This window comes from Rhinopithecus bieti, unplaced genomic scaffold (assembly GCF_001698545.2).
Source record: "Rhinopithecus bieti isolate Rb0 unplaced genomic scaffold, ASM169854v2 scaffold_32008, whole genome shotgun sequence".
NCBI lineage: Eukaryota > Metazoa > Chordata > Mammalia > Primates > Cercopithecidae > Rhinopithecus > Rhinopithecus bieti.
In genome coordinates, this window is record NW_016814433.1 from 2,916,239 (window position 1) to 2,928,655 (window position 12,417).

The window sequence follows — 12,417 nt, forward strand, 5'->3', positions numbered from 1 at the left end:
GGCTAATTTTTGCTATTTTTAGTAGAGGCGGGGTTTCACTGTGTTAGCCAGGATGGTCTCCATCTCCGGACCTCATGATCCGCCCGCCTAGGCCTCCCAAAGTGCTGGGATTACAGGCGTGAGCCACCGCGCCCGGCCTTGCTTTCGTTTCTGATTGGACATCTTCCTAATTTGGTCCCACCCCCTGCTTACCTACTGGTTCTTTATGCCCATGCATTGCCTGCAGTCTTGCTCCGCTGTTGCTCTGCTGGCTCTTGCCTCAAACCGATGGTAGGAGGACCCAGGAGGGTACCGGTTGGGGAAATGGGTTTCCCTCGGGGTCTGGGCCCAGAGCTCGGGAACTTTCCTTTGCCTACCCACAGCTGAAGGAGGACTGGCAGTTTGTGGCCATGGTAGTGGACCGCCTCTTCCTGTGGACTTTCATCATCTTCACCAGCGTTGGAACCCTAGTCATTTTCCTGGACGCCACATACCACTTGCCCCCTCCAGATCCCTTTCCTTGAAGACTGGAGGGTCGAGACCCAGGCCCTGTACCAGTTGAAGTGAGAGTCTGGTGATACTGTCATGCCATATCCTTCTCTGCCTCTTAACTCCTTCACTAGGAATCCGGGCCTCTTATTTCGTTTCTGGGGACTGCACTGGAATGAGGGCTGGGTAGGCAGGTGTCTTGGACCCATCTGAAATGCACTATCATCTGATTTACTCTTTGGGATCTTGAAGAAGCTCTTTTGGGTATCAACACCTAGGGTGCCAGTGAAATAGAACAAAGAACAGGAACTAGATTGTAAGCCTTATGAGGTCAAGAAATGTGTCTTGCTCACTGTAACATAGGTAAGTGCTTAACATTTGTTGAATAGGGGAAATAAATTTCTGGAAGTAAATACAGCAATTAGTAATGTTTATAAGCTGGGCATGGTTGCTCAGGCCAGTAATCCCAGTGACTTGGGAGGCTGAGGTGGGAGGATTACTTGAACCCCACAGTTGGACACCAGCCTGGGCAACATAGTGAGACTCTGTCTCTAAAAAAATAAAAATAGAAATAAAGTAGCTTATTGTTTGCATGTTGGGTCTTGTGGTCATTTTCTTTTTAACTTTCTGTAATTTATTATGTTTTGTAATGTGTACTATCTTTAGGATAAAAAAAAATTATTTCTACAAGCATGCATTGGTAATGAGAAAAAGAAGCATTTTAAAGACCTTCATTCAAGTTCCAGCCTTGGTGCTCACACAAGCCACTAGACTGCTCTGTACTTGTTTCCACATCTGTAAAATTAAACTAATGATAGCATATGCCCTATAGGACTGTCTGGGGATCACACGAGAAGATGGGAAAAAAGCACTATGCAGTGTGTATCAGAGGTTGCAACGGTGTGTTTTTTGTTTGGCCTGCAGAGTCTTAAATTTGCACTAGTTCACTGATTTTATTTTTTATTTTTGAGACAGAGTCTCGCTCTGTTGCCCAGGCTGAGTGCAGTGGTGCGATCTCGGCTCACCCCAACCTCCGCCTCCCGGGTTCAAGTGATTCTTCTGGCTCAGCCTCCCGTGTACCTGGGACTACAGACACACACCACCATGCCCAGCTAATTTTTGTATTTTTAGTAGAGATGGGGTTTCACTATGTTGGCCAGGCTGGTCTCGAACTCCTGACCTCGTGATCTGCCCGCCTTGGCCTCCCAAAATGCTGGGATTACAAGCGTGAGCCACTGTGCCCAGCCACTAGTTCACCGCCATTTATTTATTTATTTATTTATTTATTGGAGATGGGAGTTTCACTCGTTGCCCAGGCTGGAGTGCAATGGCACGACCTCTGCTCACTGCAACCTCCGCCCCCGCCCGGGTTCAAGCAATTCTCCTGCCTCAGCCTCCCAAGTAGCTGGGATTACAGGCATGCGCCACCACACCCAGCTAATTTTGTATTTTTAGTAGACACAGGGTTTCTCTTGGTCAGGCTGGTCTGGAACTCCGAACCTCAGGTCATCCGCCTGCCTCAGCCTCCCAAAGTGCTGGGATTACAGGCGTGAGCCACCACACCCAGCAGCTTTTAAAATGTGGCTATTTCATGAGAAATTTGACTTCCTGTCTTCTCTTGAAAATAATTTTATGAAAAAAAAAAAAACTATAGAGACAGGATCTCACTATGTTGCCCAGGCTGGTCTTGAACTTCTGTGCTCAAGTGATCCACCTGCCTCGGCCTCCCAAAATGCTGGGATTACAGGTGTGAGCCATCACACCCAGGCCCAAAAATAATTTTAAAAACTATAGTAAGCCAGGCACGGTGGCTCACTCCTGTAATCCCAGCATTTTAGGAGGCTGAGGCGGGCAGATCACAAAGTCAGGAGTTCGAGACCAGCCTGACCAACATACCGAAACCTCGTCTCTACTAAAAATACAAAAATCAGCTGGACTTGGTTGCATGCACCTGTAATCCCAGCTACTCAGGAGCCTGAGGCAGGAGAATCGCTTGAACCCGGGAGGTGGAGGTTGCAGTGAACCGAGATTGCGCCACTGCACTCCAGCCTGGCCAACAGAGCAAGACTGTGTCTCAAAAATAAATAAATAAATAAATATAGTAACACCAGGCCTGATTCCCCTGTTGGCAACAACTTGGCTAGAGCTTAGTGGCTGCCCACTCTGTCTGGTCAAGTTATTCATACCACAGTTCCTCAAAGCCCCTATACGCCTGACCCACGTCACTTAGTTTACCTGCCCATTCTTCCATAACACTAGAAAAGATATAGGGGGCAAGGAGTTGAAGCGGGGAAACTACAAGTGGAAAAAGAAAGGTTGTGTCTCTTATGGGCGTCACACATTTTGTGCCTCAGTTTTCTTTCAATTTGGAAGGAAGGTTAGACCTGGTTTAAGTCAGGGCCATTTTGGACATAGAGATCTTGCGCTCAGCAGGTTGTATGAACTAGACTGTTAACATTTCTGGCTGGAGGTTGGGCCAAAGTCAGCTTGAGCTAACAGTCAACAAGCCCTCACTCAACTATTCAACTGCTGGAAGTTGTTGTCCAAAGAGAGAGCATTGGGCCACAACTCGCAGGGATCCCTGTGGGACAAAGTTAGCATGTTCCTTTTCCCCAGACCCAACAGCCACGCAAATAATTGCACCTGGCATCCCACTGTGGAGCACAGTTCATTTGTCTTGTTGGTTTATTGGCCTACAGAGTTGGACACACACACAAATGCGGAGATAAATATTGGTCAGTTTCTCTAAATCTGGGTCCTCACTACGTAGAGAGCTAGAGTCTGTAGAATTCTAAATCTTGCGTGCTGTGGTACAGAACCAGTGGCCTTCCCACTCTGCCACCACCCTTCTTCCCAGGGAACATGGGGAAAGAGGGTACGAACTAACAAGACTTGATCATTTTCAAAAGACAAAACTGCAAAATCCCAAATTTCCAACATCTGAAACTCACAATATTCAAATTCCCCAGTTCAAATACATATATTTTAATCTCCACGTCGCCACAATCTCATTTGTTGCCCAGAACCACCACATTCTGGAAGCTATTTTCCTTAATCATATTTAAAAAAAAATAAATGTCTACAATCTCAATTCTCCCAAAAAAAAAGTCCATGGTTTTGGAATTTTGACCTATTCTGAAGTTCCAATTCTCCGGTCCATCCTCAACCCTTCCATTTTCCCATGCCTGTTTGCCTCAGAGGAGTACGGGTTAAGGATATAGGGGCACTGTCATAACCTCTGCCCTTGCCTCCAGGCCTTCCTCAGTCTCTCCTGTGGTTCCGCTGTATAGATAGATAGATATATAATTTGTGTGTAGATATATATATGTATTCTTTATTATGTATTTTTTTTGCAGTTTTTCTAAAGTGCCAGAAACAAGATTTGTGGGAATTTTAGTGATTTTTTTTTTTTTTTGCATTTTCCCCATTTGAAACTCCCCCCCCCTTAAAATTGGAACTTGGTACATTCAGTAGGAAATTCATCACTCAGGCTGTGGCCAAGACGAAGAAAAGTGCAAAGAGACAGAGGAGGAATGAAGGAGTGACTCCTCTGTGGTTAACATTCAGGGAGCCTGTCTAAAACCTCCCCCTTTGTATATGCTGGGAGGGTATGAGTGGTAGGAGGATGGTCCTGGCCCTCCCTAAACTCACCTCCCTCCAAAAGCCATGATCTTGCCCTTGGCAGTGATTGCTGCTAGGGCAGCCATCTTGGCCCCAAAAACAGTAGCTGGGGAAAAGGCTGCCATTTTGATGACAACAACTTTTCCTTTTAAAACTGCACTCCTCTAATTCCCATTTGTCAGATTTGCTCCCCCAAACTGGCTCTCCCCTTGCGAGCTATTTTCTGGGAGGAGGTGGGTGGGATGGGAAACGTTTATCCAATCACAGAGCAGGGAGGCCCAGTTTTCAAAGAGAATTAGGAGCAAACATTTCTTCATCTCCCCCACTGGAAGGAAATACAGGGACCCCTGACCAGGGTTAACTAGTGCAAATTAGGGATTAGGGACTATTTAAAGTCCCTGTACCCCATCCCTAGGCTGGGATCTTTGGGTGAGGGGAACTGAGTCAAAGATGGGGTGTAAGGTGCTATTTTGAAGGGAAAGCTGGTGGGGATACCCCAAAGCCCACCAGAAGAGTAGAATGGTTCCCCCAAAACCATCTGGAGTGACTGGTGAGGGGAGTGACACTGGGGAGATGGGAATACAGGTAAGGATGGAAGGTCATGTGCAAATCCTGGGCTTACCCACCCATCCCACCCCTATCATTTTTCTGGCTATTTGGTCTAGTCTGGGAGAAACCATCAGGAAAAAAAACAGGGAGAAAGTAGATTCCCTTCTCCATCCCATTTGGAGTTCTTCCCTCCTGGCCCCCAAATCTGGTTTAGCCCAGAATAGGCCATATGTAGAGGCAGAAAGAGGTGTGATCTGCTCACCTCTTTTGCCTTGGAAGAATCTGGAGCTCACTGGATTTGGGGGTCAAGATAGGGCCAATACTTCCCTGCCCTGGACTGGGAAAGTGCTCAGCCACAGAACAGAGGGGCAGCCCTCCCCCAAACCTCCTTGACCTGGCTTGGGAGAGGCCATCTCCGAAGTCCAGGAATATGGGGAGGAACATGGAAGATCCAAAGGTATGGAAACCAAGGAAGGCGTCTTGATGCAAGGGAAACACGGACGTAGAGACCCACGCTTGGGAAGGATGGAACCCAAAGCCACACTCCCAGGCGGGTGGGGTCAGGTATCACAATGGTCTGGTCCAGGCCCTGGGCCACAATGAATGGAATGTGCTAGGAAGCATCTGGGAAGGGCTTAGAGAAAGCTTCAGAACAAGGGGGGTCATTAGGAGAGAGAGATGGTTTCCCCCTGGGTTTACGAATCAGGGGAGCAGGTTAGACATTCAGAGCTGGTGGGGGCCGTGAGTAGAGATTCAGGTTAAGTATATTGCTCAGTTGCCCCAAGGGCTGGAGAAGGGATGGAAGCTGGCCCTGCCCCTCATGGAGGCCATTCCCTGGAGGAAGATTGAGAGGGGACCTCGAAAGATCCCTTCCCAGGAGATGGGAAAACTACAATCTCACACAAAGCAGCCTGACCCCTGAGCTCCAGGGGCCCCCAAGTCCCTGCACAAGAGTGTGGAGGGGCTCCCAAGGGGCAGGGAGGCCAGGGAGCTGGTAGTGGTGGGGGGTTCAGGGAGGGTGGCATCTGGTGAAAGGGGGATTGAGCCCCAAGGTTCACCCCACATCACCCTTCTGGGTTCTCTCAACCCCTGCCCTTTCACCTTCTCCCTTAGGGGGAATTGGTGGAGGAAGAGTTGGGGGAGGTGGTGTTGGCGGGGTAGGGGGTGCTGCTTGAGGATTCACTGCGTAGCCAAAGACCCCTGGTAGGAAGGGAAGGGCCCCCCCACCCTTCTCATCAGGTAGGACCATGTTGAGAGCAACTGGGAGAGCGGCCAAGTTACTGAAGTTGTAAGGGTAGGCGGCAAGGAGCTGGGGGCCGTAGACGAGCGGGTAGGGCTCAGGGTAGAAAGTGACTTTGGCAGCCCCTATCCCCTCCATCCGGTCCCCCTCACCAGCTCCCACTGGCCCTTCACTCCCAGATTTTCCCCTGCCACCACCAGGTTCCCGGCCGCCCCCAATCAGGGCCAGTGGAAATTCCTGCACAGGTGGGTATGCATAGCTGCCCCCGCCTGCCACCACTGGGGTTCCTCACCCCCTGAGATGACAGGGTCCTGGAGTGAGGCGGTCTCGGAAGCTTCCTCAGCAGCAGTGCTCCCGCCGCCTGCCTCACCGCTGGATGAGGAGACTTGCATCTCTTGGGGGGCTTCCTCCTTGACATCCCCGGGCCGGGTGCCAGCGCTGCCTTTGGAATAGGCAATGACAGGAGTTGGGGTGCCCCCGGGCCGCTCAGCAGCATGCCTCTGCCCGTGACGGCTCAGGGCAGCTGCGGTCTTGCACACCTTGGCGCACTGGGGGCAGGTAAAGCGGGTGGAGGGCCTCCGTCCGGCCCGGGAGCTGTGGGAGCCCCCACCATGGGCCTCTTGGTGCTTTCGCAGCTTTCTCAGGGTGGCAAAGGTCTGGGCACAGTCCCCACAGCGGTGCCTCCGCTCTGTGCGGGCACGTCCCGCTGGGCTCTCGGCTGCTGGGGTTTCCTCCCAGCTCCTCCGTTCCAGCTTCTGCCTCCAGCGTGGTGGCCGGCGGCCTCGGGGCGGCCCACTGCCCCCCACACTGGCACCTCCAGCAGCTCCAGCCTTGCGTTTAGGCTTGTAGGAGTAGTAGGGCCTCCAGAGCTGGTCCTCCCCACCAGCCTTTGATTCCTCCTCATCCTCCTCCTCCTCTTCGTCCTCCTCCTCCTCATCATCCTCACTCTCCTCCATCTCCTCTCCGCTCAGCTCCCCAGGACGCAGGTCAGTCTCTGAGATGCGGCGCTTGACAATGGCCTCCTCCCCGATTCGCACAGTGATCTGACACAGTGGAGGTGGAGCCTGCAGCTGAGAAGGGCCCCGGCTAGCCCCTGCGGGAGCACCCCCACCTCCACCAATCCCGCCCACTGGCTTGGCTGTGTAAGTCAGAGTCCTTCCGGCCCGTGGATTCCGGCCCTTGGCCTCCTCCGTGGTGGTGGCCGTGGCTGGCCCTGCAGCGGTGGCTGGGCTGGCTGCTGTGGCTGGGCTGGTGGGTGTGGCTGCAGGCTCAGGGGGAGGAGGTGGGTATTCTCGTTTCTTGGGTGGCCTCGGTGGAGCAGTGTAAGTGATAACCGAGGCGGCTTGGGACCCTCCTGTGCTGGCCGTCCCACTCCCCCCTCCACCACTGCTACTGCCCCCATGGACAATGACAGAGGGGGCTGGGTGGGCAAAAGTGATGACAGAGGGTGGAGGGCCAGGCTCTGGGGCAGGTGGGGGCCCAGGCGGCGGGCTGGCTGGCATGGCCACAGAGGCCGGTGTGTTGAGGCCTGGAGAAAGGGGGGCCTCTGGGGCTCCCTGGCTGTAGGTCTTGTAGGGCCGCTTGGCTGCCCGCATGGGGAGCAGGCGGTAGAGCTTGAGTGTATTGAGCTTGGGCTTGTAGCCTCCATTGGGTGTCTTCTCACTGGCGAGGAGGCCCGGGCTAATACCGTGGAAGGCTCGCTGGTGGGTCTTCAGGTTATAATAAGTGACAAAGGTCTCCCAGCAGAAGATGCACTGGTACCTGGGTCCGCATAGCAGGGAATAGGGCAGGAACACAGCCACTTGAGTCAAGGGCCCTGAAGTCTCCCAGGTCCTCCTGCACCCTGCACTCAAACCTGTGACTCCCGCAGTCTTGCGCTGCCTCTCTCACCCAGCCAGCCTCAGTGCGGGGCGCCCATCTGAGCTCAGTGCCCCAACAGGCTGTGAGACTCTAGGCCTCGGCTGTTCCACTTGGGACCCCGCCTAACTCACAGAGCCTTCTTCTCAAGCCCGGATGACAGAATGGGGAAACGACTTATGAACAGGGACACCGCGTGGAAACACAAGGCCCTGCTCAGAATAGTGTAATGATTCCTGGACATGCCTGTGCCGCCACAGTCCTTTCCGGTGAAGGGAGCTTTCTCTTTCCCTCTAGCCCTTCCCCAGAGCAGCAAGCCAGGACATGGCACAAAGAGACTTAATAAACCTCAGCTGATGAACCCTGGAGGCGAGGCTGCAGTGAGCCAAGATTGCTCCACTGCACTCTCGCCTGGGTGACAGAGCAAGACTCCGTCTCAAAAAAACAAAAAAACAAAAAAAAAACCTCAGCTGAAGGAACTGGGGCTGGAGGGAGGCAGACAGGTGAGTGGTGGTGAGCAGGGGCCTCAGGATGGCTTTTTTTTTTCTTTTCAAATTATTTGTAGAGGCTGGGTGCAGTGGGTCATCCCTGTACTCCCAGCACTTTGGGAGGCCGAGGTTGGCTGATCACCTGAGGTCAGGAGTTCGAGAACAGCCTGGCCAACATGGTGAAACCTTGTCTCTACTAAAAATACAAAAATTAGCTGGGCATGGTGGTGTGCACCTGTAATCCCAGATACTCACGAAGCTGAGGCAGGAGAATCACTTGAACCCAGGAGGCAAAGGTTGCAGTGAGCTGAGATTGAACCACTGCACTCCAGCCTGGGGGACAGAGCGAGACCCAGTCTTAAAAAAAAAGAAAAAAAAGCCAGGTGTGGTGGCTCACGCCTGTATCCCAGAACTTTGGGAGGCCAAGGCAGGCAGATCACGAGGTCAGTAGTTCAAGACCATCCTGACCAACGTGGTGAAACCCCGACTCTACTAAAAATACAATAAAAAAAAATTAGCTGGGCATGGTGATGCATGCCTGTAATCCCAGCTACTTGGGAGGCTGAGGCAGAATTGCTTAAACTGGGACCTGGGAGGCGGAGGTGGCAGTGAGCCGACATCGCACCACTGCACTCCAGCCTGGGCTATAGAGGAAGACTCTGTCTCAAAAAAAAAGAAAGAAAAAGAAAAGAAAAAAAAATTGTAGAGATGGGGCCTCTATGTTGTCCAGGCTCGTCTCAAACTCCTGGCCTCAATCGATCCTCCCACCTCAGCCCCACAAAGTGCTGGGATTACTGCAGCTAGCCTAGTCTCAGGATAACTTTCTAGGCCCCAAGCCCCACCCATTGCTGCCCTTGTCCCTGTGATCTCTGAGTGCTGGCCTCTGGCCGCTCCCCCTGCCAGCCTGGACCACTCACCTGCGTTCCCCCGTGTGCCACACCTCATGCTTCGTGCGGTACTCCGCCAGGGCGAACACTTTCTCGCAATAGCGGCAGGGGTACTTCCTCCGCCACGAGTGTACATTGCTGTGTCTCTTCAGACTGGACAGGGTCACATAGGAACGCTCACAAGCTGCGCACACATACAGCACGTGGCCGCCCACCACCTTCACCACGTGCTCGGGGCCTCCTCGGAAGCCCGCCGGTGGAGGCAGGGCTGAGGCGTCCACCCCTGCAGGACCACCAGGGCCAGCGCCCCCGGCTCCCAGCCCTGTAGACCCCCGAGTGCTGGCCCCTCGTCGGCACTGGGCCTCATGGGTCTGCAGCCGTTTAGGATGGATGAAGCTTTTTCCACATTGGGGGCAGGGGAGGGGCCGCCGGGGTAGGGAGCACTGCAAGTCAGGGGCCTGGGCCTCAGCCCTGTCACCCTCCCACTCCCCAGCTGGCCTGGGCCGGGGCCCGAAGCTGTCCTCTTCAGGCTGCGAGGTGGCCATGGGGGCTGGGGTAGGAGGTACCCAGGCATCACCTCCCTCTCCCAGGCCCTGAAGGCGGGAGATGCCCAGACGGCGCCCCAAAGCTCCGATCTCTGCTACAGCTGCCCCGTCCCCTCCACCACCAGGCAGTGCGAGCCGGGCGCTATAGATGAAGTTGAGGACATCAGAAAACGCAGCTGCTGGGACCCCTGGCAACTCCAGGACCCGGGGCGGGGAAGAAGCAGGGGGAGAGGCTGGAGGGGGAGAGGAAGAGGAAGAGGAGGAAGAAGAGGAAGCAGAGGAGGAGGAAGAGGAAGAAGACGAGGAAGAGGAGGAGGAGGAAGAGGCAGCTGTGGTGGTGGCAGGGTTGGGTGCGGAGCCCCCTGTAGCTGGTGGGAGGGGCAGTGGGGCCGAAGTGAGCAGGGCCTCTCTGAAGAAGGGACTCGAAGCAGCCAGGACGCTGCGGTGAGCAGGGAACTTGGTGTCTCCGGCTATGAGGGTGACGTCACAGAAGAGGCCACGGAGCCGCTGTTCATTGAGCTGGCGCAGGACGGCGGGGGCATGAGACGGGTCCGTCACCTCTGCAGGGGGGGGCATGGTGCCAGCCTAGACAGTGGGAGAGGAGGCCAGGTAGAGTCTCGGAGGCTGGGCAGAGGGCAGAGGCTTCTCAGGTCAGGCAAAGAGAGGGTCAGGAGCTGCTGGTCAGAAGCCAGTGGAAGGCTGAATCACTTCAGGCCACAGAAGCCAGGGCTTGGCCCTTAGCCACCCAAGTCTGGCCAGCATCCAAGACCAGTATGTCTAACTCACTTCTGTGGCTGGAAAAGGCCAGAGATACCTCAGGTCATGGTGAAGGTCAAGGGGTCATGATCTCTGAAGTCACAGACTAGAGAGGTAAGCGAGGGAAACCTCTCTCATGGGAAGGAGGAGGAAGCACCATAACTCCTGATAGCCATTTCACAGAACTCCCCAGCCTAGACAAAATGGCCGCCCCCGCTGGCCTGCTGCCTTGGGTCTACTTTTCCCTCACTGTAGACCTCTGGGTACCTTCTCACCTGAGAGCACAGCCAACATGGAGTGGGGCGGGGGGTGGCTCAGCGAGTCCCTTCTGCTGGGCCTCTTCCTTCTGTGGAGAAACAGAAACCATGTCAGGGGAACCTAGAGGAGGAGCAGGAGAGGGTCCTCAGGGAGGGAAGTGGGAGGAAAAGCCCCCAGGAAGTGGGGAGGGGTGCAGGACTGTGGCCAGAGAGGACATCCAGGTGAGCCCGGACCCCTCCCCGGAGCCTCTGCCAGGTTATTTGTTTAGCTGCGTCCGGTCAAACCTGGGAGGCCACGCAGGTTATTACAGAGCCTTGTTCTGCAGGCCCAGAGAAGTACAGTGACAAGATAATTTGCATATTCCCAATTCACCTCCAAACAATATAGTAGCACAGGTCCAGCCCATAGTTCAGGGAAGCCTGTCACAGCACTCTCAAGTCCCTTTGGCCCAATCTCCAGGGCTCAGAGGAAGTCAAAGATTTGCATGTTGTCATTTATCATGATGGTCTCATTTACATATCAAAATAATTTGTGAGTTTTTTTTTTTTTTTGTGAGTTTTTAAAAATGGGACCTAAGCTGGTAGATATTCAAATGAGGAGAGGACCTCCTCATATCCTCCCAGCCCCATAAATCTCAGAGGGGGTTTCTGGCCCAGCTGCCAGACAACCATTGAAGCCCACTGACCCCTACACAACTGCCAGCTCGCTCCAGTCTCTGGAGGGCACTGGAAAGGCCACAGGACCAGGAGGCCTGGTCCCACACCTCACTCAGAGACCTGATGCCCTAGGGATTTGGGCTGAAAAAGCAGCATAATCAAGGCCGGGCGCGGTGGCTCATGCCTGTAATCCCAGCACTTTGGGAGGCGGAGGTGAGCAGATCACGAGTTCAGGAGATCGAGACCATCCAGGCTAACACGATGAAACCCCTGGCTAACACGGTGAAACCCCATCTCCACTAAAAATACAAAAAATTAGCCGGGCGTGGTGGTGCATGCCTGTAATCCCAGCTGCTTGGGAGGCTGAGGCAGGAGAATCGCTTGAACCTGGGAAGTGGAGGTTGCAGTGAGACGAGGTCACGCCACTGCACTCCAGCCTGGGCAACAAGAGCAAAACTCCGTCTCAAAAAAAAAAAAAAAAAAAGTACCGCACAGCCACTTTCCCCTGCAGGCACCATCAGGGCCTTGAGGACTCTTTTCAGTTGAAGGTTTGAGTTTGAAAGCCAGACTTATCCAAAGTCACACAGCGTTGATAATGACAGGTGGCACCTATTTAGAGATCCAGGCCTGCAGAATTGAGAGCAGAGCTCTCCAGACCCTCTCCTCTGCCCTCCACAAAGCCTGGGAGCCATCACCCATCTTTGAGGGTGTCCTTCCATATGCCATGGGCCACACGTGTCTTCAGAGGCGTTCAGCATCAGGAGTTCCTCATACAATTCCCATCCTCTGAAAAACGTTCTTGGCCGGGCGCGGTGGCTCAAGCCTGTAATCCCAGCACTTTGGGAGGCCGAGACGGGCGGATCACGAGGTCAGGAGATCGAGACCATCCTGGCTAACACGGTGAAACCCCGTCTCTACTAAAAAAATACAAAAACTAGCCGGGCAAGGTGGTGGGCGCCTGTAGTCCCAGCTACTCGGGAGGCTGAAGCAGGAGAATGGCGTAAACCCGGGAGGCGGAGCTTGCAGTGAGCTGAGATCCAGCCACTGCACTCCAGTCCGGGCGACAGAGCGAGACTCCTCCTCAAAAAAAAA

The 12,417-nt window shown here is 53.9% G+C and overlaps 2 protein-coding genes across 2 annotated transcripts in view; one reads left to right on the top strand and one right to left on the bottom strand.

The window, feature by feature from the left end:
* CHRNB1 (cholinergic receptor nicotinic beta 1 subunit) overlaps nt 1–996 on the top strand; it is a 14,019-nt gene extending 13,023 nt beyond the window's left edge. Inside the window, exon 11 of the mRNA XM_017850633.1 lies at nt 363–996. Coding sequence (XP_017706122.1) covers nt 363–503 — 141 coding nt within the window. The 3' untranslated portion in view covers nt 504–996. The remainder of the gene's footprint in view (nt 1–362) is intronic.
* A 2,129-nt stretch (nt 997–3,125) lies between these two features.
* The window catches only part of ZBTB4 (zinc finger and BTB domain containing 4), a 20,938-nt gene continuing 11,646 nt past the window's right edge, over nt 3,126–12,417 (bottom strand). Inside the window, 4 exon segments of the mRNA XM_017850634.1 lie at nt 3,126–6,162; nt 6,165–7,639; nt 9,141–10,240; nt 10,687–10,757. Of these exon segments, the coding sequence (XP_017706123.1) occupies nt 5,693–6,162; nt 6,165–7,639; nt 9,141–10,231 (3,036 nt within the window). The 5' untranslated portion in view covers nt 10,232–10,240; nt 10,687–10,757 and the 3' untranslated portion in view covers nt 3,126–5,692.